The 25,793-nt window shown below is 38.2% G+C and overlaps 1 protein-coding gene across 3 annotated transcripts in view; it reads left to right on the top strand.

Moving 5' to 3' along the window:
• Nucleotides 1-25,462, top strand: part of kif19 (kinesin family member 19) — a 41,936-nt gene extending 16,474 nt beyond the window's left edge. For 2 of the 3 annotated variants that reach the window (XM_046852899.1, XM_046852898.1), the window contains 18 exons: nucleotides 5,899-6,009; nucleotides 6,143-6,230; nucleotides 7,801-7,937; nucleotides 10,854-10,979; nucleotides 12,602-12,796; nucleotides 13,495-13,641; nucleotides 14,167-14,289; nucleotides 14,507-14,663; nucleotides 15,089-15,260; nucleotides 15,572-15,770; nucleotides 19,673-19,943; nucleotides 20,037-20,158; nucleotides 20,298-20,461; nucleotides 21,000-21,105; nucleotides 21,291-21,414; nucleotides 22,919-23,307; nucleotides 23,829-23,994; nucleotides 24,312-25,462. In XM_046852899.1, coding sequence (XP_046708855.1) covers nucleotides 5,899-6,009; nucleotides 6,143-6,230; nucleotides 7,801-7,937; nucleotides 10,854-10,979; nucleotides 12,602-12,796; nucleotides 13,495-13,641; nucleotides 14,167-14,289; nucleotides 14,507-14,663; nucleotides 15,089-15,260; nucleotides 15,572-15,770; nucleotides 19,673-19,943; nucleotides 20,037-20,158; nucleotides 20,298-20,461; nucleotides 21,000-21,105; nucleotides 21,291-21,414; nucleotides 22,919-23,307; nucleotides 23,829-23,994; nucleotides 24,312-24,451 — 2,937 coding nt within the window. In that variant the 3' untranslated portion in view covers nucleotides 24,452-25,462. The remainder of the gene's footprint in view (nucleotides 1-5,898; nucleotides 6,010-6,142; nucleotides 6,231-7,800; nucleotides 7,938-10,853; nucleotides 10,980-12,601; nucleotides 12,797-13,494; nucleotides 13,642-14,166; nucleotides 14,290-14,506; nucleotides 14,664-15,088; nucleotides 15,261-15,571; nucleotides 15,771-19,672; nucleotides 19,944-20,036; nucleotides 20,159-20,297; nucleotides 20,462-20,999; nucleotides 21,106-21,290; nucleotides 21,415-22,918; nucleotides 23,308-23,828; nucleotides 23,995-24,311) is intronic. The other variant, XM_046852900.1, reaches the window with a different exon arrangement.
• The last annotated feature ends 331 nt before the right edge of the window (nucleotides 25,463-25,793 follow it).

Genomic DNA, 25,793 nt, shown 5'->3' with positions numbered 1-25,793 from the left:
TGACTGACTGTGACTGAGAAGCTGTTTTAGTAAAGGCATCTCTTGGCTCTGGCAATGCCACTAAATTGTGCCTTGTGCTGCCTCCAGGACGTTTGTTGCTGTGGGTGTTTAGTTCCACAGACCAGTTGTATCAAATATCCTTACATCACAGTTTTACCACCACTGAAGTGCAATAGACCTGAGTGACTTTATGGGCTTTGAAAAATGTTTCTAAAATCTTGCTTCTATAAGGTTTTTATTTTATTTTATATTGCTTCTATAGCACTTCTGTTATATTATATTCATATTTTTCACACATTTAGTCTTTTTTTTATCTGTAGGCGTAAAATGTTGATACGTAATATCGCCTTTGCTTTACCCAGTGCGCCACCACGCTCAGCTCAAACCTTCAGAAAGTAAATCAGTTGTTTTTTTAGAAACAGTAAACAGTATTTTGCACATGTAATAGTGATTGTCATTTATACTATAACCTCTGATGTTATTCTCAGACTCTGGAGAGGTTTTCTCTGGAGTGAACTACTTACTCCCTTTGCACCCAGAAACACAGAGGGACGTAGTTACGTAATGTGAATGTAAAGCTTGTTTTTCTTGCCACTCCTTTCCCGCAATCCTGCTCTGTTTATCTGTGTTTTCATAATCGTGTATTTTTCATAAACTTGTACAGTTAGTTTTTTTTTTGTGTATGTTTGTACAGGAGACATGATTCACTCTTGAACTTGAACTCCTTTTAGTCAGGGACCCATTTATATTTATATATTTATATTTTATTTTATTATTATTTTTTTTTTAATATATCTGAGTAAAGAAAGGACATCATGAATAAATGTGCTCTTTCAAATTTATTTTTATATTGCAGAAATGCAATATAATCTTCCAGTTTTTGATTCTTGGACCCCTCTTTGAGAACTATATCAGATATTGAAACCTTGCCATGAACTGCCCCCTTTCTATGCTGGAAATGCCAAACCGATAATGTAGCTTGCCTTGGCAGTCTCTCTAGCAAGAGTTGTACCCCGTCTACACACATCTCATTTATGAGAGATGGATACTTTAATCAGCTGGACAACAGCCAGATCTGTCCTCCCTTCCCCTCTCAGTCCTCATATGCCTTTTAATTGGTAACTTAATCATCCCTGAGGACTTGTATTGTCACCCCTGACCACCGCTTTCATTTGTGATAATTTAAATAATACCATATCACTAATTGATTCCATGTAATCTGCAGCCTGTTGTGTCGAACTTGGCATATTGCTGCAGCTTGTTAATAATTCACGATCTAGCACTCTCGATTTGATTCATGTATGGGGTGCACGTTGAAACCTAAGCAACAAATTTGGGCATATGAGACCCATGAGTTTGACATGAGCTTGGCTGAAAATTTTTTTATAGGTTGTTGGTTTAAATACACTGTCGCATGCCTCAAAGGTCCTGTCATACTTTAGTTTTCCTCATTTTGCAGCTTTATGAAAACATAAATTTAAAGACAGAGATTTCTACCACTCTGCATTGTTTCCCTTTTTAGAAGTACAAACCCAATTCCAAAAAAAATTGGGACACTGTACAAATTGTGAATAAAAAAGAAATGCAATAATTTACAAATCTCTTAAACTTATATTTTATTAACAATAGATAAAATATTGATTGTTGAAAGTAAGACACTTTGAAATGTCATGCCAAATATTGGCTCATTTTGGATTTCATGAGAGCCACACATTCCAAAAAAGTTGGGAAAGGTAGCAATAAGAGGCCGGAAAAGTAAAATGAACATATAAGGAACAGCTGGAGGACAAATCTGCAACTTATAGGTAAATTGGCAACATGATTGGTTATAAAAAGAGCCTCTCAGAGTGGCAGTGTCTCTCAGAAGTCAAGATAAGTAGAGGATCACCAATTCCCCCAATGCTGCAGCGAAAATAGTGGAGCAATATCAGAAAGGGGGTTTCTCAGAGAAAAATTGCAAAGAGTTTAAAGTTATCATCATCTACAGTGCATAATATCATCCAAAGATTCAGAGAATCTGTAACAATCTCTGTGCGTAAGAGTCAAGGTTGGAAAACCATACTGGATGCCCGTGATCTTCGGGCCCTTAGACGGCACTGCATCACATACTGTACAGGAATGCTACTGTAATGAAAATTACAACATGGGCTCAGGAATACTTCCAGAATACATTGTTGGTGAACACAATCCACCGTGCCATTTGCCGTTGCTGGCTAAAACTCTACAGGTCAAAAAAGAAGCTACATCTAAACATGATCCAGAAGCGCAGGCATTTTCTCTGGGCCAAGGCTCATTTAAAATGGACTGTGGCAAAGTGGAAAACTGTTCTGTGGTCAGACTAATTAAAATTTAAAGTTCTTTTTGGAAAACTGGGACCCCATGTCATCCGGACTAAAGAGGATAAGGATAACTCAAGTTGTTATCAGTGCTCAATTCAGAAGCTTACACATCTGGAAAGGCACCGTCAATGCTTAAAGGTATATCCAAGTTCTAGAACAACATATGCTCCCATCCAGACGTCGTCTCTTTAAGGGAAGACCGTGCATTTTCCAACATGACAATGCCAGACCACATACTGGATCAATTACAACATTATGGCTGTGTAGAAGAAGGATCAGGGTACTGAAATGGCCAGCCAGCAGTCCAGATCTTTCACCCATAGAAAACATTTGGCGCATCATAAAGAGGAAAATGCGACAAAAAAGACCTAAGACAGTTGAGCAACTAGAAGCCTGTATTAGACAAGAACGTGACAACATTCCTATTCCTAAACTTGAGCGACTTGGCCTTGTCCCATCTTTTTTGAGATGTGTTGATGCCATGAAATTTAAAATCAACTTATTTTTCCCTTAAAATTATCTTTAATTATATTATTTTCTCAGTTCAAACATTTAATGTCATACTATGTTGTTAAAATGTTGAAATTTGAAACGTCCTCATCATTGCATTCTGTTTTTATTCACAATTTGTACAGTGTCCCAATTTTTTTGGAATCGGGTTTGTATTTCTACAGATTTCTAACTGTTTCTCACGCTAATTATTTCAGGCCAGCCCTGATCTCCTTCTGTCCTCAGGCTAACACTCTCTTCAGGCTAGCCCTAATAACTCTCTTTCATCAGGCTGGCCATTATCTTTTCCTGTGTTCCAGCTAGCCTTAATTTCTTCCTCTTTTCAGGCTAGTCACGATTTCTTTTCTCTCATCAGGCTAGCCCTGATCTCTTCCTCTCTTTAAACTAGCCCTCTCTTGGAAGCTTGCACTCTATCAGGCTTGCCCTCTCTTCAGGCAAGCCCTGATCAGCACTTCTCTTCAGTTTGAATAGAATGAGTCATGCACATAATTAATATTTAATGTAGAAATATAATGTTTCCTGGATTAGATTACTGCTTATATTACAGTTACATGTCCCAAGTTGGCAGAAAATGAGTTTGAATGAGCTTATGGATTCGTAGATTCGGGGGAAAAACAACAGTTTATCCAATGTTTATAACAAAAGCTATAAGGTTCAAGTTTTACAAATATATTATATAGGCAGAATTTTAGTAATAAACTTAGTCTTTTGGAAAAGGCTTTGCACTAGATTTTGGAATGTGGTTGTGGGTATTTGCCTATTCACAAGAGCATTAGTGAGATCAGACCCTGATGTCAGGTTTGGTGCATTAGTATGTTGAGGTAGAGTGATGTCCATTATAGGAAATATTTGAATAAACAGTAAGCTCCAGTATTTAATTAAGCTAATCAGATGTAGAGTTGGGTGGAGAACATACCACAATGAGCAGTGCCAAAGGACCCACTGTGCAGCTGTCAGTGTGCGTGATGGTGCTGGGTTACTTCACAGGCACACACCATATGGCCAAGAGCAGCTCAGTGATCGTTAATGAAGCCTTTAATGTTCAATCCACACGCAAACATGTACATTACTAGTGTGCGTCTGTTGTCTCTGACACCTAGATATGTACACTAAAACCTTTTTGAATTGCACACACCAGGCTATGCAGAGACAAAAAGACGCACTTGTCTCCATCCCTGATGTTGCACACAGGTACTGCTAGTGCAGTTACAGTGGTGTTGAATATTAGACAAAAATTATGATTTTGAAAGAATAAAAGAAAGGTGCTTTTACTTGTCACATGTACTTTTACAGTACAGTAAAATTCTTTTTTCACATGCCCCAGCGATGTCAGGAAGATGGGGACAGAAAGCAGACTCAGCTATGTAACAGCACCCCTGGAGCAAAGAGAGTTAAGGGCCTTGCTCAAGGGCCCCAAGAGTGGCAGCATAGTGATAGCAGGGCTTAAACCACTGAGCTTCCTATTAGTAACCCAGAGCCTTAAACACTGAGAACAAAAATAGTTAAGACATTGGACTTTGGTGCTAAAGGTCGTGTGTTTAAATCCCAGCAACACCAAACTGTCATTTATGGGCCCCAGAGCAAGGCTTTTAGCTCCATAGCTGCTTGGTTGTATGAATTAGATAAATGTAAGTCGATTATACTGTACATACATTGTTCCTGATTACAATGTAGATAAACAATGCAGCTTGGCTGATTGATGATGTAAAAGATGACGAGCATGCTGGTTTTGATCTTAGTGCAGGGATATTAGCATGAATGCTGATTTGATGGAACCTGATCTGATTCAGCAGAACGTAGGGATGAGCGATTGTATATATTGGATATAATTTTAACAGTATGCAGTTTCTCCTCATTTTACACTTCCCATTTCAATTTTCATCTCCTTTTTATGAACTTGAGTTTACCTTGTTTGATGTCTTAATTGTACTCTTTTAAAAGTCAGATCTCCCCTCGTGCATTTCACACAATAGGCTTCAAAGCAGCAGTGTGTGTATATGGGCTTATCAAACGATTGAGCCTGGGCTGAGTGTCAACCAGTCACAGGCAGCTGCAGCCCGAGCAGTGGCATACACACCACTCCTGCATGAGTAGAGCTCTTGACACAACAAGCTTCATAGCCTTTTTTCCCTTAGCATAATTTTCCAGAAAACAATGTGCAGAAAAGAGAATGAGAATGAGCACACAGCAAACTTATAAAACTCATGATCAACTCAGTATACGTGATATTTTCCACTGGTTCACAATGACATACTCCCCAGATGTATTAGAGATGCACTTTCACATCTGATGATAAGGTCAGAATATAATAGAGGGACATATTATTCTTTGTTGTTCGGTGTTACATCTGTATCATCTTTGATTAACATTTTATTCGATTCCAGGGAAAAAAGGTATTATTCCAAGTGAAAATGATTGTAAGAGTAATCAGAACAGTGTGTCCTGCTAATAGGCCTGCATTTATACTGTATCTGCAAGAAGTCTTTTTGCTCTTTTTAATCTAACAAATTGCTTTTACATAATGACTCAGTGGATAGGTGTTAAAAAAGTAAAGAGGTTGTCATGATTATTATTTTCTGCATTGTGTGGGTTGTGCTTTTTCTTCTAGTGCTCCCTAGTACTGCAAGAACAAATATTATTATGCAATTACTATTCAGGTTAAAAAAAAAAGATAAAATATATAGAAAGTTGTATTGATAATAAAAAGAATCATATTAAAAGGCCCTTAAACTCTGTGAAGCATTTATTTTATGAAATAATCTTGTGTCTCTTTATGCCAGAATAATGAAATACTTTTTTATGTTCCTTGTATATACTGTATTTGGGTTTACGAAGTTTTTTCAGACAGATAAGTGAATTCATAGTTCATATCAAATGCAGCATATTATAATAGATAACATTATAGTGTACTGTTCAGGTCCTACAGTGTTGTCATGTAAAAACATTTTTGGATTTTGTCCACTCCTATGTATTTTCCCTCATTTTTAGGTAGTGAGGCCAAAAAGAATTCTTCCCTCTTTATTTCTTCTTTGTTCCTTCTTTCTCTCAGATGGTAGTGTTGATGGACCCTCTGGAGGACCCAGACGACATCCTGCGAGCCCACCGTTCCAGGGAGAAAACGTATATGTTTGATGTGGCCTTTGACTACACAGCCACACAGGTAGGCCTCAATAATGATGTGTGAAGTCCATGCATCAGGCATAGAATCAAGCATTTACGAATGGTTTCTGTTTTGCAACATCTGTATGTATGTTATAAGAACTGCAGAGTGAAACCATGTATTTTGTGAACAGGAGGAGGTATACAGGGCCACTACAAAAGGGTTAATCGAAGGCCTTATATCGGGATACAATGCTACTGTGTTTGCCTATGGACCCACAGGTTAGTGTGTCATCCTTTACTCTGTACAAGGAAATGAGTGTGTGCATATATCTTCCTAAAGGGAAACTAATGTTTTCTGGTTATTAGCCTTGGAGACATGCAGTTTCTAAGAACACATGAGCTCCAAAGAATTCACAAGCCTTAAGACATTAATTGGCTTGTTTGGTTTGTTTGGTCCCCATGGTGAAAGCTGTCTTTGCTTTATAAAGTTTCGGTCTTGCTTTATACTGGCCACTTGAGCTGCACACAAGGCAAATCTGGCTGTCTAATACACGTTTAAATTCATTTTTGTCATTTTTTGAGCCGTCTGCTTCTTGTAAGGCGGTCTGTCTTGTACCGTATAACTGCATTTAAACATTACCAAGCCTTAAGCCTTTGCTGAAACTACATATGGCTTGTGTTGCAATTGTGGGAAAGAGATAGGGAGTAAACACAAGCCTAAAAAAATTAAATGGTCTTGACAATTTTTTTGACAGTATATTTAAAATTAGATCATTAAAACAAGTCTAGAAACAAACTGTACTTTAAAACACTACAACAGACAACTATCTTAAAAAATATAGGCTGTGACGGGATCTAAAAAACTTTACTTAGCTTTCTGGATGCCCAAACTATATGCTGCTCACAAATTGGGTATATATCATAATTATAATATTGGTACATATTAAAATATTAGTATTTTACTTCTATACTAAATACTAAATCTTTGGCATAATAATTACTCTGTAGCTACCCTGCTAAATCCACTGTTTACGTTAAGTGTGATTAGGTGAATCTTATTATAGAAAAGGATTTCCATTTATTCCTCTTGTTTACTCTCTATTTTAATCACAGTCCATGTCTAAAGCCAGTGTCTTTGCCTGTCTAAAAGCTGCCTTTAAAAAGCTCAGGATATAAAAAGCCTGGCCATGAACAACATGAATGAAACTTTGTACTTACTGTGTTAGTTGCATAAACAGATATTCTCTGTATTTAAATGATATAAATATGGTTGATATAATACAAAGCTCTAATACACCAGTATGCTATATGGCCAAACAACTGAATATCACCTCCATATGTTCTTTTTGAAAATCCCATTTCATATGTAGTCCCCAATTTTCTGTTATAATAACCTCCAGTCTTCTGAGGAGGCTTTTTGTTAGATTTTGGGGCATGACAGTGGTAATGCGCTTATTTAGCCATGAGAGCATTAGTGAGGTCAGACACTGATGTCGGGGGAGGATACCTGATGTGCAGTCAGTGTTCCAGTTCACCCTAAAGGTGTTCAATGGTTGTTGAGGTCAGGACCATCTGGCAAACCATGCCTTTACTCGCATTGTGCGCATGTGCATTGTCATGCTGGAACACGGTTAGGATTCACAATTCTGTAGAAGGGAAACTGTAATGCTGCAGTCTACGAAGACATTCTGAACAATGTGCACTTCCAACTTTGTGGCAACAGTTTGGAAGAGAACCTCAGATGGGTGTGACAATCAGGTATCCATATACATTTGGCCACATAGTGAAGATCAGTGCATCAATATATTTATCTAATTTTGTTTTGCCTATATGTGTGTGTTGTGTGTAGGTTGTGGGAAGACCTACACCATGTTGGGCACAGATAAGGAGCCTGGCATCTATGTCCGCACTCTTAACGACTTGTTTAAAGCTATTGAAGAGACGAGTGATGACATGCAGTACAGTGTGTCCATGTCTTACCTGGAGGTAAGAATACAGTAATGAGCGTTCTGTTAAACTCACACACCACTGTTCCTACAAATTTATAAGGAAATGAATAAATATAAGTTATTTAACAGTTGCCATTATATCAATTATCATGTTTAACACATTTTCATTATTATTAATTTTCTGAAATTCTTTAACAAAAACCTGCTGTATAAAACATTTAAAATAACAATCAGTTATTCCAGTTACCACTTCACTATAGCGATTAACATGATGGTTCTTTGATAAGGAGCCATTTAGAGACAATATCCCACTGTGAAAATCTATTGTTAACTATAATACCAAGTATCTGATCCTTTAAACACACTGAAATAGGATATGAGCTGGGCAAAGTGCATGGCCATCAATCTGACAGGTCAAAACACCAATAAGTAAGGAATAAGATGTAACAAGACCTTCTTAAGGGAACAATAATCGACAATGGGGTGCTGCGGCATGGCCTAACACAAAGCAGAGTTACCATTACCACCTGGAAGTCAATTATTTTTTATTATTTCAATTTGTGAAATATTTATTCCAAAGCAAATAATTAATAATACACACATCATCCTTCTAAAGCAATTATAGGTAATGTAGTGGGACACCAGGATGAGTTTAAAGGTCTACACAAAGTGTATGTAAAGTTATACAGAAAAATATAATTTATTATATATTACTACAAACCCAGAAAGTGGCATAGGATCTTAAAGACCCTACAGGGTGAAAAACGTTTTTCAAATTCACAGAAACCGGAGACTCCTCTCAGGTTGTAAATTGCCACAAACTTTACTATATCAATTAATTTACATTTTAATGCTAAAAACACTCTTAAAAATCTCTTTCTTTGAAGAAAAATGTCTGTACTGTAAGAGTTATAGCACACTGTCATTACATGTCAAATGTGAAAGAAAAGCCTTGAAAGGAGAGCAACTGAGAGCTTTATTCAGCCAACAAGAGCCTGGCAGCAAAGAGAAAGAAAGGAAGGGAACATAATTGATTGATCTTTATTAAAAAGCCCCCTTCCAAGAATTTGAATGGACCAGCTGTCAGGTCATGTACAAGGGCACAATCACACACAGGTTGGTCATGTAAAGGTTACAGAACCGCATGGTAATAACAGAGATATGCAGGACATCGGGTAAAAAATGTTACTCTGAACACCAGCTGCGCTACTCATCTAAATGCACTGATGATAAATCAGAATTGAATATTGAGGCTCGGCCACATAGAGGGCTGTAACGGTTGCTGGTTGATCTCTGGCCCTGGTGGAGTCGCTCTGCTGTCTCTGAGGAGGAGAATATTTGTCTCCACTCACACACACAAAGAAGTTAAAGGCTTGGTTTATGACTGTGATTTGGAAAGGACCCATCTGGTGCCTTTCTCTGTCTCATAAGCTTCCCTCACACACACATACACACACAAACTTGATATTGGGGCATTTTAAGACATTATGCATATGCAACATATTTTTATGCATCAAACTACCTATATATACTAAGAATAATCTTATTGCTGGTTCCGACTAGGGTTCTGCTGGTTCCTGCTCGATTGTATATTTGCTTTCATCATCAGATATTTTAAAGGGCTTTTTGTTTAAAGTTCTTTAAAGTTCCCCCTACCAGTTATTTTAGAGCTACAGTACATACTCACACACCAACTCATTCTTCATCATTACTGCATTTAGATCCCAAGCTGAGATCTCATTGCCTCGAAGTAGAGCAGCAAAATCTGAATGAAATATGTAATAACGTTTTTGGATGTCATGATGTTATGACAATTTTTTCAAGTGTATCAGGATTTGCAGGTAAAACGCAGAATATTTTTATTTAAAATGTTACTATATTGGACAAAACTCATTTTTAATTCATGTTTATTGCGAGAGGAAATAATACAGTGGAACCTCAATAATCGTGACCTTGACACTTTTTTATTTCGAGCCAGACTAAGAGTAATTTGATAGTTTGTGAGAATCTGAGAGTGGCTCGAAAGCTCGGAGTAACATTTTAAAACAGAGTTTCTACTAATAAATTACATAAAAATTTTGAAAAACTATTTTATTATTGTATTATTCATTTACAGTAGTTAATAAAACATTTATGATGAATTTTTGAAACTTATAAAATTTTTTTGTTGGGTTTAAAGTACAGTACATGTACAATTCCTCTTCAAAAAGTAAAAACCTCTGAAACATAGGATGTATCCCCGCGAGTATCGAGGTTGCATTGTATATTCTTGTCTGTTGTGTGACATTATAAACAGCTTGATATGTTTAAATATCGAAGTAAAACTTACTTAAATGAATAAAATAAATCTGTAGTTAAACTAATAACAACCAGTTGCACAATTGACATGGTTTCCTATTGTAGCTGTATTAACTGTTATCAACTGGTAAATATTTAACTGTTGTAAATATTTACCCTAGAACTCAACACTAACCATATTTAACTAATGCAGGAATATGTTTTTTTACATATATTTTTAATCATGCTCTCTGTAAGGTTTAACAGAATACCAATGTACTCTCTCTGTTCTGTCTATTTCCATTCATTCCAGGTTGGTGTGTGTGTGTGTCTGTATATGAAATCTAATCACTTTCTTCCATTTCAGAGGGCTTTTATATACTTCATCATCCCCCTAAAATAATCACCTACTTTAGAGACATGAAAGCATCCTGAATAATACGGAGAAAATGTTTCATTTGGTGCTGCTAAAATTACAGCTTTTGAAGTGACCGCAGTCACTTGGGATGTGTTTATGCTGTAAGGTTTTTGCAGTGTTGTGTAATATTCTTTTCAGGCCTGTGAAGCTGCACTGATATATATACAGTATATACACATCTGAATATAGATTTGCATAAAAGAATCTAATGATCTTTGAGGCATGTACATTGAAATCAACCACACAGTTTTCTTACAGATCTATAATGAGATGATCCGGGACCTGTTGAATCCATCTTCTGGCTTTCTAGATCTGAGGGAGGATTCAAAGGGGGAGATCCAGGTAGCTGGAATCACAGAGGTCTCCACTGTTAATGCCCGTGAGGTCAGTTACACACTATCATCAAGTGGAAATCTTTTTTAAAGCTGTCCTTACAATTGTCTATGATAGCAAAATTAATTGAAGTCCACTATGTGGACAAAAGTGGACACCTGTCTATGAAATCTGTATGTAAATTTTGAATATCCCAATCTACATTTAATAACTATTTGCTGTTATTAGAACCACTAACTGCTGCTATCCACTCTTTTGGGAAGACGCTCCACTAGGTTTTGGGGTGTGTTTATTCAGCCACAGTTCTTTTAATAAAGTCAGGTATTCATGGAGGGTAAAGAGACCTGGGATACAGACAGCATGTAAATTTAATACAAAGGTGTTCCACTCCGAACCATTCAAGATCTTCAACTCCAATCCATAATGCTATTGCATCCAAACGCATCCTATCCAACTTTGTCATTACCGTTTGGGGAAGAACCACATATGGCTGAAATAAAAGTGTGTCCCCATAGTATTGTCCATATAGACTTAGACTTTATTGTCATTGTAGTAATACAACGAAATTTCTTTGGTAGCTCTCAAGACCAGCAGCAATAAGAAAATGTAAGAAAAACAAAAGAATAAACAAAAGATAATTGCACTAAAATGTAATAATATGACTGTGTGCAATGAAATATATGTGCAAACAGGATTGTCAGAAATAAGGAAATATTGCACAAGTTGTACTAATAACTGCTAAATAATAATAAATAAATAAATAAATAAATAAGTAAATAAATAAATAAAAACATACTTTGGTGCAAAGTGTAATTGGTTCATTAGAAGCAACATGGGAAAGAGCTTGGTTTGTTATGTCCACTTTCAGCTATATCTTATGTAAGTGTGAAAAACTTGACTTGACTTGACTTAAAGTGTAAAAAAAACCATTATCAGAGATACAAGCAGGAGTCAGAGAACGGTTAGCAGATAGCAATAAACAAGAATGATCCATAATTATTAATCAGAGAACTGCTACAATCATAACACTTGGCAATGAGAAGAAACAGTCACTTTCATTTGTTTTACCTTCAGTCTATGACAGTAATAAACCCCTGACAGGCTGACAGTCCACTGTAAGGCACTCGACACACACACATTTACATCTAGCGACAAATTTAATAAGCTAATCTACTTTTTAGCATGTTTTTGTGAGGTGGAAGAAAACCAAAGAAACATAAGAAAACTTACATGAACACTTGAGGGAAGCTGCGCAGACATACTGCACAAACTATAATGCAAGGATCGAACTGTGAAACCTGGAGCTGTGAGGTGGCAATGGAACATGCTGCATCACTGAGCCACTGATAAAGAAAAAGCAGTGTATAAATAGATAAAATAGGGTACAAACACAGGCCAGGTGGAAACAATCCGGTGGCAAGGTGGTCTTAACACACCAATAATAGGAGGGGGTGGAGGCAGTTCTCAAGACAAAGGCACAGAACAATGTAAACAAAAGCACATGACATGAAAGCAACAGTCCTGCATTCCCGTCAGAGGAAGAACTTTAACATGTTCTTAATCGTTAAAATCACTTTATATAAAGTGATAATTTTAGCAAAACCATTTTAATAATACTTGTTGAATGCTGCATGAAAGTCTCTTTGTCCCTCTGTTTTTATTCTGTTTATTAGATCATGGAATTGTTGATGAAGGGGAATAAGCAGCGGACTCAGGAGCCGACAGCAGCTAATCAGACATCCTCGCGCAGTCATGCTGTACTACAAGTGGCAGTAAGGCAGCAGAGTCGCTGCAGAGATGTCCTACAGGAGGTCCGCTTTGCTCGCCTCTTTATGATCGATCTTGCTGGCTCTGAACGTGCTGCACAGGTACACCACATGGTGCACATGTCTCAGTTTGTGTGTGAAATTGCAGCAGAGATACAAGCAATGAGGACCTAATTGTTCTGGGTAGATAATATACTATAAAATATAAAAAAAAACACATATTCTCTACTCACTCTAGATGCTGTTATGCATTTTAACATTTATGCTGTTCGTTGTACATCTTTGATATACTGATTTGATTAGCAATAGCTGTTGGATAAAGAATGCACTTTCAAAGGGGAAATGAATAAATAAACATATTCTCAGTAGAAAATAAAGGGATTTTGTGAAAGATTCTCTAAAATAAGAATATATTATTGGCTCCAGGCAATCATCTGTCAATCATGCTTATGTTAGAAGCCTTACAGTAGGGTGCTATGATTCAGATGCATGTCAGACCTGCTTATTAAGTATGTATTTGGAAAGGCGATGTATGTCTACCATGGAAACAGCTATAAGTGTTAACCAACCCCAGTCTCTTGGGTGAAATGAATGTAAGGCTCAGAAGCCGATTTGCCCAAAGGCATGTCTTGTCATAAAACGATTTGATTTGATCTCTTTGAGTTTTTTAACATGGTTGTCAGCGAAAATAAATATGTACAATTTCCGAACAGACAAATACATAAAAGGAATAAAATAATTCCTTGAAATTTACTCCAGACTCATTTGTACTACTTATTTGTCTTTCTTTTTACTTTTAGACACAAAACAGGGGACAAAGGCTGAAGGAAGGAGCTCACATAAACAGGTCTCTTTTGGCACTGGGAAACTGTATCAATGCTCTGAGTGAGAAAAATGGCAACAAATACATCAACTACAGAGACAGCAAGCTGACACGACTGCTTAAGGTTAAGACATGACCTCTCTCACTTTCTCTATGAATATAGATGAGTGACAATTTAAAGAAAGAACCAATATATAGTTTCCTTGTAAGCTGTTGGAACACAAGGAGTCAATACAGTGGGAATGCCACAAAAGACTTACATCACTCGGTATAGATGGTGTAGAGTGTCATCCACAACATTAAATCTAAATCTAAAAGGTTTTCATTTGGTTGAAGAGTGTGTTGAAGCCGTCACATATGTTTTCAATCCTCATCAAATCACACATATGCTGTGGATGAAGCTGTGTCATCCTGGAAATGACAATTCCATCCCATCATGAAGGAAATGTTTCATCATGGGATATTCAGAATAATTTTGTATTGTTTTGGCAGTTATCATTGAGTCTGAGGAGATAAGTGAACTAAAACCATGGTAGAAACATTCCCCCAGACCTACAGGGTCACTTTGATTTGTCACTCACCTGTGGCAGTCTGAATATTAAATATTTTGTAGCTTTACAGTTAAAGTGAAATTGTTTCTTGTGTTCAGGACTCTCTTGGTGGGAACAGTCGAACAGTAATGATAGCTCATATAAGTCCTGCATCATCTGCCTTTGAGGAGTCGCGTAACACTTTGACTTATGCCGATCGTGCCAAAAGCATCCGCACACGGGTAAGGACATAACGCATTCACACACACACACACACACACACACACACACACACACACACACACACACACACACACGCACATGCACACACAAAAACACAACTATACAGCATGTCAGTGGAGATTGAGCCTATGAACTAACATTAAAATAAAAAAAGCATAGCTGAAGTCACGTTTACATGTCTTCAATATATATGTGTCTCTTTCTCCCTCTCTCTAGGTAAAGCGAAATTTGCTGAACGTGTCCTACCACATTGCCCAGTACACCAGCATTATCGCAGACCTGCGCAGCGAAATTCAGAGACTGAAGAAGAAGATCGCTGAACAGTCTGGTCGTCAGAGCACTGCTGACAGAACAGACATACGGCATGTGCAGGGTACCTCACTGCTTCCTACATTTGGGAAAGGTTTATGGGAATAGTTCTATGGGCTTAATTGAATAGAATTGGAACAATGAACATTTGTAGCATTATAGCTCACAAATAATACAGTATTTGAAATTGATTACTGGACTCAGTGAACTTTATTTATTTTCTGTATCGTTCCAGTGTGCTGTTTTCTGTACAAAAAAATCCAATATTATTTGACAGACTTGCTAAAATGTATCACATCGCTCAAAGGAGGTCTTATTAATCTTACATATACCTGAGTACTTCATCAGTTGTTTATCCCTAGTTAAATACTGACACAGACCCCTCCTCCAACACCATAGCAACTATCTGACAAGGATATGACACTTGTTGCGGTTGAGTGCCCTTTCACTCAGACTCTGGCTCACTGTTGCCCCTCTGTGGTGTTGTAGCGGAGGTCCAGGCTCATTCCACACAGAGTCGTGCTGAGATGGACCATCTGCGGGAACAGCTAATTGAAGCCTTCAGACAGCAGATGGAGATCAGAAAACGGCTAATGGAGCTGGACAACACGAACATGGAGATCCAGATTGACACATCTAAACACCTATTAACCATTGCAGAGTGAGAATCTTTCTGTAACTCATATTGGATGATGAATATGTGTCTGCATACACAAGGCAGGGAAAAAAAATATCTAAAATAAACAAACTAATCATACAGTAAATAAATCAGTGTTAACACTGACATTTTTGGGAAACTAACTAGTATAGCAGACACATCAGTCTGACTTTGTGACTCCTTTGAAATCCAAATGTAATCAAAGTTTAGGAGGTGTTTTTTGAAAAATCAGGCTTTAAAACAAATATGCACGGTTTTACTGAATGGCATCCTCTCCTACTTCTGATCTGAGTTGTCGTTTTATTCCCCTACAGCTGGGAGCAGGAACGCAGCAGGCACCGCAGGAAGTGGCAGGGTGAACGGAGGAAAGAGAGTTTTAACAAGGACGAGAGTGAGAAGGACTCAGACACTCCGGATTCTCCTCCAGACAGCACCGAGACTCAGGACGTGGCCATGGCCAGGGAGAATTTGGTCACGCTCATGGCTGAGCAGAAAAAAATACGCAAACAAAAGGTAGTGACTAACAGAGCCACAGAGACTCAGACCTTGTTCCTATAAATACTGTAGGAAAAATGTCTCCTTTTTAGCAACTCTTAATTCCAATAACAGCAATAAATTTGTGAACTACAATTCTTAGAAAGTCTTTCCAAACATAGAAGACCCAACACTTTTAAAATGTACGTATGCAACTTGAGCAGCAATTGTTATTCATATGAAGGTATTTGGTATCGATTAATATGTTCTTTTTTTTTAACTTCCATTCCCATTTTCAGATTTGATTAACTTTCTGGTGTGAGTGTGAGGACCTTTCTTTTGGTTTCTTTTTGTACACCATAGGAGATAGAAAGCCAAGGTGTTTTGATTGAGGTCACAGCAGACCACAATTCACTTTTCCAGGAGACATTGTAATTCTTTTCATTCTGATATTTTTTTCCTTCAAAATAAATTCATTAATGAAAATAGCATTAATGAATTGTGAAATGACACATCTGAGTTGACTTCGGGGTGCATATGGTGCTTTACTTTATTATACTAGAAGTGTATTTATATATACAGTATATATATATATATATATATATATATATATATATATATATATATATATATATATATATATATATACACAGTTGTGTTCAAAATTATTCAACCCCCACTGAAATTGATTGTTTTGGTCGGTTTGACATTGATTATGATCATTCAGTCATCCTGCTTACAATTAAATCAAAGAGGCACGTGTAGGTCAGACAAATATAACATAACATTTATAATGAAATAACCACAAATGTCTTTTCTGAGCTCACATCATTATTAGTTTTATTCAACCCCCAAGTGACATTCAATCTTAGTACTTAGTACAACATCCTTTTACAGTATTAACAGCTTTTAAACGTGAAGCATAGCTTGACACAAGTGTCTTGCAGCGATCTACGGGTATCTTCGCCCATTCATCATGGGCAAAAGCCTCCAGTTCAGTCACATTCTTAGGCTTGCGCACTGCAACTGCTTTCTTTAAGTCCCACCAGAGGTTCTCAATCGGATTTAAGTCTGGTGACTGCGATTACCACTTCAAAATGTTCCAGCCTTTAATCTGCAACCATGCTCTAGTGGACTTGGAGGTATGCTTGGGATCATTGTCCTGTTGAAAGGTCCAACGCCTTCCAAGCCTCAGGTTTGTGACGGACTGCATCACATTGTCATCCAATATCTCCTGGTACTGAAGAGAATTCATGGTACCTTGCACACGCTGAAGCTTCCCAGTACCTGCAGAAGCAAAACAGCCCCAAAGCATGATTGACCCCCTGCCATGCTTCACAGTAGGCAAGGTGTTCTTTTCTTCATAGGCCTTGTTCTTCCTCCTCCAAACATAGCGTTGATCCATGGGCCCAAACAGTTCTAATTTTGTTTCATCAGTCCACAGAACACTATCCCAAAACTTCTGTGGTTTGTCCACATGACTTTTGGCATACTGCAGTCGACTCTTCTTATTCTTTGGGGACAGCAAGGTGCGCCTGGGAGTTCTGGCATGGAGGCCTTCATTACGCAGGGTGCGCCGTATTGTCTGAGCAGAAACTTCAGTACCCACATCTGACAAATCTTTTCTCAGTTCCTCAGCAGTCACACGGGGACTTTTCTCCACTCACGCTTCAGGTAGCGCACAGCAGTCGAAGTCAGCATCTTCTTTCTGCCACGACCAGGTAGCGTTTCAACAGTGCCCTTTGCCTTGAATTTACGAATGATGCTTCCTATGGTGTCTCTTGGTATGTTTAACATCTTTGCAATCTTCTTATAGCCATTGCCCTTCCTGTGAAGAGTAATCACCTGTTCTCTTGTCTTCCTGGACCGTTCTCTTGTCTTCCTGGACCATTTTCTTGACCTCACCATGTTTGTAACCACACCAGTAAATGTCTAGAAGGAGCTGAGTATCACAGTCATTTTAAAGCTGCCTAATTGGTGCTTATTAGGCTTTATTGCTGCTCCCTGATATCCACAGGTGTTTTCAATACCTGTTCTTCAGAGTGGTAGTCTTTAAGGGGTTGAATAATTATGTCAATGAAGAATTCACAAAAGAAACATTTACTACTGTATTACAAAACTAATTGATGTAATTTTAGTTGCATATGGTTCTTTAAGAAGTCCTTGTAGGATTTCATTCTGAATACAATTACAAATGTACACTAAATTCTAAAACCATTTACAGCATTGGGGTTGAATAATTTTGAACACAACTGTATATATATATATATATATATATATATATATATATATATATATATATATATACACACACACACACACACACACACACACACTTACCGGCCACTTTATTAGGTACACCTTACTAGTACTGGGTTGGACCCCCTTTTGCCTTCAGAACTGCCTTAATCCTTCATGGCATAGATTCAACAAGGTACTGGAAACATTCCTCAGAGATTTTGGTCCATATTGACATGATAGCATCACGCAGTTGCTGCAGATTTGTCGGCTGCACATCCATAATGCGAATCTCCCGTTCCACCACATCCCAAAGGTGCTCTATTGGATTGAGATCTGGTGACTGTGGAGGCCATTTGAGTACAGTGATCTCATTGTCATGTTCAAGAAACCAGTCTGAGATGATTCGCGCTTGATGACATGGCGCCTTATCCTGCTGGAAGTAGCCATCAGAAGATGGGTACAATGTGGTCATAAAGGGATGGACATGGTCAGCAACAATACTCAGGTAGGCTGTGGCGTTGACACAATGCTCAGTTGGTACTAATGGGCCCCAAGTGTGCCAAGAAAATATCCCCCACACCATTACACCACCACCACCAGCCTGAACCGTTGATACAAGCAGGATGGATCCATGCTTTCATGTTGTTGACGCCAAATTCTGACCCTACCATCTGAATGTCGCAGCAGAATTGAGACTCATCAGACCAGGCAACGTTTTTCCAATCTTCTATTGTCAAATTTTGATGAGCCTGTGTGAATTGTAGCCTCAGTTTACTGTTCTTAGCTGTCAGGAGTGGCACCCGGTGTGGTCTTCTGCTGCTGTAGCTCATCCGCCTCAAGGTTCGACGTGTTGTGCGTTCAGAGATGCTCTCCTGCATACCTCGGTTGTAACGAGTGGTTATTTGAGTTACTGTTGCCTTTCTATTTTTGAACCCACAGAACTGCCCACAGAACTGCCGCTCACAGGATATTTTCTCTTTTTCGGACCATTCTCTGTAAACCCTAGTTTAAAAAAATCCCAGTAGATCAGCAGTTTCTGGAATACTCAGACCAGCCCGTCTGGCACCAACAACCATGCCACGTTCAAAGTCACTTAAATCACCTTTCTTCCTTATTTTGATGCTCGTTTTGAACTGCAGCAGATAGTCTTGACCATGTCTACATGCCTGAATGCATTGAGTTGCTGCCATTGGCTGATTAGAAATTTGCGTTAACGAGTTGTACTGTTGTTAATGTATTAATGAGGAGTTTTAAATTAAAATATACATAATAAGTTAAATATTTAGTATAGAGGCTGTACAGCCAATGAATTTCCAATCTTATTGAAATATACTGTATGAAATGTGTAGCAGCAGTGAAACAGATAGCAGACTACAATAATGAAGTTATACAAGTAATCGTATACATGTGACAGTTGCACTGAAATTATTGCACATAAATTGCCCAAGATATTAACAATATTTAACTGTGACATGAAAATCTATAACTATAACTATATCGTCTTTATCTACATCATGGTCCAGCTGTTGAACACAAAGAGGGAGGAGTTATATAGTTTGATGTATGAAGGCAGAAATGATCTCCTATGGTGCATCGTTAAAAACATACACAGATCACTACTTATGGTAAACGCTACACTCTAGTGAACACTGGCCAAGTTTATTATTTAATTAAATGTGTGATTTTGCTGCTTGCTCCAGGCTGGGTTGGAGCGCCTCCTAGTGGAGCTGCGTGAAAGAGCTCGGCGTTTGGAGGAACTGTTGCCATGCAGGGTGAGCTCAGAGGAGCAGCGGGAGGTCCTGGGACTCCTCTGTAAGGTGCACGAGCTGGAGATTGAGAATGCAGAGATGCAGTCGCACACACTTCTTAAGGACAACGTCATTCGCCAGAAGGATGTGGTGGTGCAACGATTTGAACAGCACAGGCAGCTGTGCCATGAGATCATCCAGCAGCAGCGGCAGTTCATCAACAGTAAGAGCACAGAGAGGAGCTTTATGGTTGTATCTGAATATGTTTATTATGACCTGTCAGTATTGATGCTTTTATATCTGGTCTTATCCACAGATCACAGTTTGCTGGTGCCTCCACAACTTCAGGAGCTGTATGATATTTACATTAGACAGGTGGATGAAAGAAATCTGGATCGAGTCGTAGCTTTAGACAAAGTCACCATCCATACCCTGAAGGTGTAATTTCATATTGCTCTTTCAAATGTTTGTGATGTAGAACTCACTTGCTATATACATTTGTATACTTATTTACCAAATTAATTGATTCATCTATACTTTTATAAATAGTAACATTCCTCCTACCCTTTATTTATAGGAGGGTTCTCTGCCCAAGATTGCTCTCCCTAGCAAAGGACGGGACCACTTGCAGGAGCTTGATTCAGATCAGGAGAGTGTTCGGACACTGGGGTCAGAAACCAGACAAGGAAGGGTCAAAGTGCGGAGACACACGTTGCCACCCATTTTACCTGAGCCTGATAGGTATAACATTATAACAAAAAGCCCCACATTTTAAACAGAATGAATAAAATTGTTTGCTTAGATTTTTACATTAAAATACATCAGATTTGATAAAATGCTTAATTTACAGTTCTGAAAGCACAGAAACATATTTCGTTGAAAATCATGCAAGCAGCTACAATAAGTACAGTTATATCATTATATCATATTTTTATATGTCTTGACACTTGGCTTCATCCTTTGAATGTTGTGACATTCAACTATATCAAAATGCATGAAAAACATGGTACATTATCTGAGTTTTTTATTATTAATAATAATTAAAGAATAAATTAATAAATAATAGAAAGTTCATATTTACAGCTGGACTTATTGTCAATCATCATCTTCTGACCAATCATAATTGAGCAAACGACAGCGGTATACATTTCTACTGGAATCATACACTAGTGGTTAATTCAAGAACTAATATTGTTCCTTTTTATCATTACAAAATAAAACATCATGCAGTTGTCAGCTCACAGAATTTCATATATGCTCTCTCTGATTCCTTCCACAGTGAAAGTAACCGTGTGTTTAAGAGCAGCCCACATGCAAAGCAGATAAAGAACTCTGTGGTCATGACACCACCACCAATTCACATCAATGGACAGGGCAATCGAGAGGTCAGCACTCTCAAGTTTCAATCAATGCATGTTTTTGTAGAGGTGTTTCAACAGTTCGGTTCAGACATTGCCTTGGAATGTGTTTCATCTAATTTTGGATACCTTTGTATGATCTATAAGGCTCTGCATTGAATATACATGATTGCACTATAGTTAATGACACCATGATTGCTTTTTTTCTGTAGCTGTTGCCGAGTGCTTTAGATGGCGCTCTGAGCTACAGTCTCTTGAGCCACAGTGTGAGCAGCCAACTGGATTCTTCACCTGAGAGCAGTGAGAATGGAACTGAGGCTCCTCTTACTCCTAAAGGTACATTTTTAATATGATTTGCATATTCCTGACCTGAAAAAATTATGTTGTGCCATGTGCTTTTGTGAAAAACAAATGCAAAAAATCAGTTGTGTACACATATATTTTCACATATTTCACATATTCACATATAAATACACTATATTTTCAAAAGTATTGGGTTGCTTGACCTTTCTTGCTATATGTGGTTCTTTTGGAAAAACTGTTACCACAAAGCTGGAGGCACTCGATTGTATAGGACGTCTTTAGTTGTGCTACAACAAAATTTTGCATTCACTTGAACTTGGAAACCCAAACCTGTTCCAGCAAGGCAAAGCCCCTGTGCACAAAGTGAGCTCCTTTATGATCTGGTTTACATGCTATAGAGCTCTGATCTCATCCCTTCTGAACACTTTTGGGATGAATTGGAACGCTGACTGCACCCTAGGTCTCCTCACCGATATCAGTACCTGCCTTTCGTAACACTATTGTGGCTGATGAACACAAATATCCATAAACACACTCCAAAATCTAGTGGAACACCTTCCCAGAAGAGTGGAGGGAATTATAGGAGCAAATTGGGAGTAAATGTGGAATGCAATGCTCAGAAATCACATACCATACTTATGATCAGGCAACCCAATACTTTTAGAAATATATGTTCAATTATCTCAGAACTTCATAAAGCACATTGATATAGTTACTGTGTAATCCTACTCACCAAAGATGCAGACTCACAATTTGCACTGCTCCTCAGAGGATGTAAGCCAATGGTACCGCTCGTATTCACTGTCCTGGAAGTGGTAAACAATCCCAGGCTGAGACAAGCTAGCTAGCTTCGGTGTTAAGTGACCTTCCATCACGATGTCTAGCTTTTCTGGAAAATGTATTTTTATGTATGTTCGCGAACAAATAAATTTCTCTTCCTCCGTAGGTGGAAAGTGTAACTCAGATGTATTAATGTGTGCAGATCGCTACACACGTGTGTTGCCTGTCGAACTTAGCTGTTACAGTTTCCCTCTGACAAACCAATCAGAGGATGGAAAAATGCTGACGCTATTCTGGGCCAGCTAGCTGGCCCTGTGAGGCGAATTTAAAATCTGATTGGTTAAAGAAACAGAGGAGACTATGGTAAAAAGCTGGCAGAACTGACTTTGAGGGCCCTGGGCAGATTAGATATACATAGCAGCACATAGAGGCTGAAATCTGATTGGACAAAAACTCTAACATCTACATAAACGTACTGGAAGCAATGCAGCCATGAGAAACCCTACGAAATAACAGAATAAACTGTTGGGAATAAATTAATACAATTTCATGTAACAAATATTAGAATTTGTGTTGTAAATTTAAGTCAGTGCTTCTGATATTGTATAGGCCAGCAGAGAAGGCCTTGCTGGCCCTGACTGCCCGCCACTGGAGTGTTAGACTTTTTTTGTACAGGTGGTTTTTGCACATGGCTTAATTCCTGTCTTGGTAAATCATCTGCACCTTCTCTTTGTAATTATCCACTACTTCCACTTAGAGAGGCAACAAATTCTACGAGGTGTGCACAGCATTGCTGTGAAAGCAGCACGACGGCGTTCAAAAGTGCTGGAGATTGATGCCCTGCGTGTTCCTCCTCCTCCCTTATCTCTGGACTCGAAAAAAAATAAAACTACACTGTATTTAAGCAATGCACCTTTGAAAAGGCTGGTGCTGCGTCGCGGTCGGCAGCCAAGCCCAGAACTCCGCCATGCCACATCCGATGACAATCTGTCGAGCAGCACAGGCGACGGCCCTGTCCCGAACAGCACCTGGACACGACCCAGGAACCGCCAGGCTGTGCCCAAAAACACTGGCCCACGGGAACAGGACTTTGAGGCTCGCAGACGTAAAAGAAGATCTCGCTCCTTTGAGGTGACTGGACAAGCTGTGAGTCATTAAGACATTTTTCCAGACTTTGATAGAGTAATTATTTACATATATGCCTGGCAGAGAATATTTGACCAGCTGTAAAAGAAGCAAGTTGACAGACATTTGAATAATTAGTATGCACATGCTAAAATATGCAGTGTTCGCCTACATGATGATCTTTGTCAGTAATCTCAGTGTTTCTAACCCTTTAGTCTTAGCCAAGATCGAGTGAAATTAATTATTTTTGCAGTACTGTTTGCATCTGATACACAGTCTGTGAAAAGGGGCAAAGCTAATGTTGCCTCTCAAAAAGCTTTAATTTATTGATCTGAAATATTATGACAGAAAATACCTAAATGACTAAAAATCTGAGCAGATGCTTAAAAGTTTTTGTGAACTGTACTGTACATATTGTACTGTATAGATATTAATAATGCATATGGAAAAATCCATCAGAAAACTCTTTTAGTTCTTTTAAACAAATCTCTTTCTGTGCAAATTTCTGTGCAATTAATAATTACATTACGATTTTTTCCCAGCTAACTCAGGGGAAGACCACGAGCCAACGTTTCCGTCCTCTTGATAGCACTTCTGACCCACACCTACACATTAACGGTCAGCCTCCTGCTCCCCTCCTGCGTCCTCAGCATAGAGCTCCGGTTCAGCCTGGCAAAGCACGACCCTCCCACACCAACCACCAGACAGGTCAGTAATACACTTGAGAATGTCTGTTCATGATTTTCTATGGTTGCCTTATATAATGAGCATATCTTTCTGACTAATATACATAATCTTGCATGTACCATAAATAAGTATCTTTTAAATATTCATTTATGTCAACAATTATTGGTTCTTTAGTTTTTTTTTGTTTTTATTCCTATGCCATTCCTATGCCATATATACAGATATATATATATATATATATATATATATATATATATATATATATATATATATATATATATATATATAAGATTTGTATTACAAGAATGGATCTCAACTTCTTTCCTCGAACTTTATAGGTTCAACAGCAGATGCTCCTTTGGTGAACCTCCCCTCCCAGTTTAGCAATGTTAAGCATGGCCCCCAAACCAGGCAGCCTCAGCCCCTCCTCTACATCACCTCCACTGGTGCTGGAGGTCATCGCACTCGCAAACACTGAGGACTCTTTTATTTACTCAACAACAAAGTCTGCATTTGGAGAAGGATTCAATATGCCCCCTGACACTTTGAGACTGGAATCCAAGACACAACATTTCTCTTCATCCCAATGCCTGTGCTATACATAAATATGCCTGTGTCAGAATCAAAGAGAGAGGAACCTGGCTGTTGCCTTGCGCTGGCAATATACAGACTGGGTCATATGTGCTCAAAGCTTATCTCTGGCTTGTAGCACACCAGTGCTTTTGATAATTTGCAAATTCACTGAAATATAAATTGACATACACTGATTGTTTTGGACTTGGATTCAGAAAATATAGAACTTTTAAAAATCTATACCCAACATAAAAAAGAAACGAAATGCTTGTTTAAGCTGAGTTATTTTGACAGAGGTTGTAATCCTGCATCTAATGCTTTTGGATTTAGTGTGTGATCATGCCTTTTGGCATGTGTATTAATTTGATTCTGGGAAATCATAAAAAGCACCTTCAAAAAACGCAATTCAGTGTAATTAAGCTGAATGTTAACCTTTTTTACGAACCCGGGTATGGGAATTACATGAGTTTTAGGGAACAGTATATTTTGCAGGTCTCTCGTTTGAAAAAGGGATGCTCGGTAAACAGTGTTTTCATTGTCTCACATGCAGTCAGGGTACGGTTTCTGTGATTACTGTCATAGGCTCTGAGCTTTTGTAGAATTTCGATTGTCTAAACTCTACTCTGTTCCATTTGCTTGTTATTGTTTTAGTCATCATTTAGGGTAAATGTCTAATAGGATTTTTCCATCATTTGCCTCAAACTGCATTTTCTCTGTGGACGACAAATCTTTTGGTAGTTCAGTCACAAGTTTAATGTTTATGTATTTATCGCATTCCTGCGCCTCAGATGATGGTTTTTAATCAACCTGCCTTTTCTTTTATGTTTTGTTTTCATATACATATGTTCATATACTCCTTTTCTACTCTTCATTTTGTACATTTTTTTGTATACAAATAAAATTGACTTCAAAATTGGTCTCTTCGTATCTTTTAAGGGTCTTTGCACATACAGCATTCATGCTGCTGTATCACAGCAGCGTAGGTGGAACCCAGTATGGCCATTTAAACAAAAAAAAAAACAGAGTAAATGTATTACTCCAAAATACGTTTATGATACATTATGGGTATTATAATTAATTATTGAGTATAAAAAATATCACACAGGGGTCGAGATTTCTAAAGCACTGGAAACGCACCTACTGTATGTGTGGCATAAACTGGGAAAAGGGAAAATTGGCGAGTTTTGATTGGTCAGTATTGCAGACTGCGCGTCCTGATTAGTTAGCATCACAGAGCGAGCATTCTG

This window comes from Silurus meridionalis, chromosome 7 (assembly GCF_014805685.1).
Source record: "Silurus meridionalis isolate SWU-2019-XX chromosome 7, ASM1480568v1, whole genome shotgun sequence".
NCBI classification, from domain to species: Eukaryota; Metazoa; Chordata; class Actinopteri; order Siluriformes; family Siluridae; genus Silurus; species Silurus meridionalis.
This window is presented reverse-complemented; position numbering and strand designations above follow the sequence as displayed.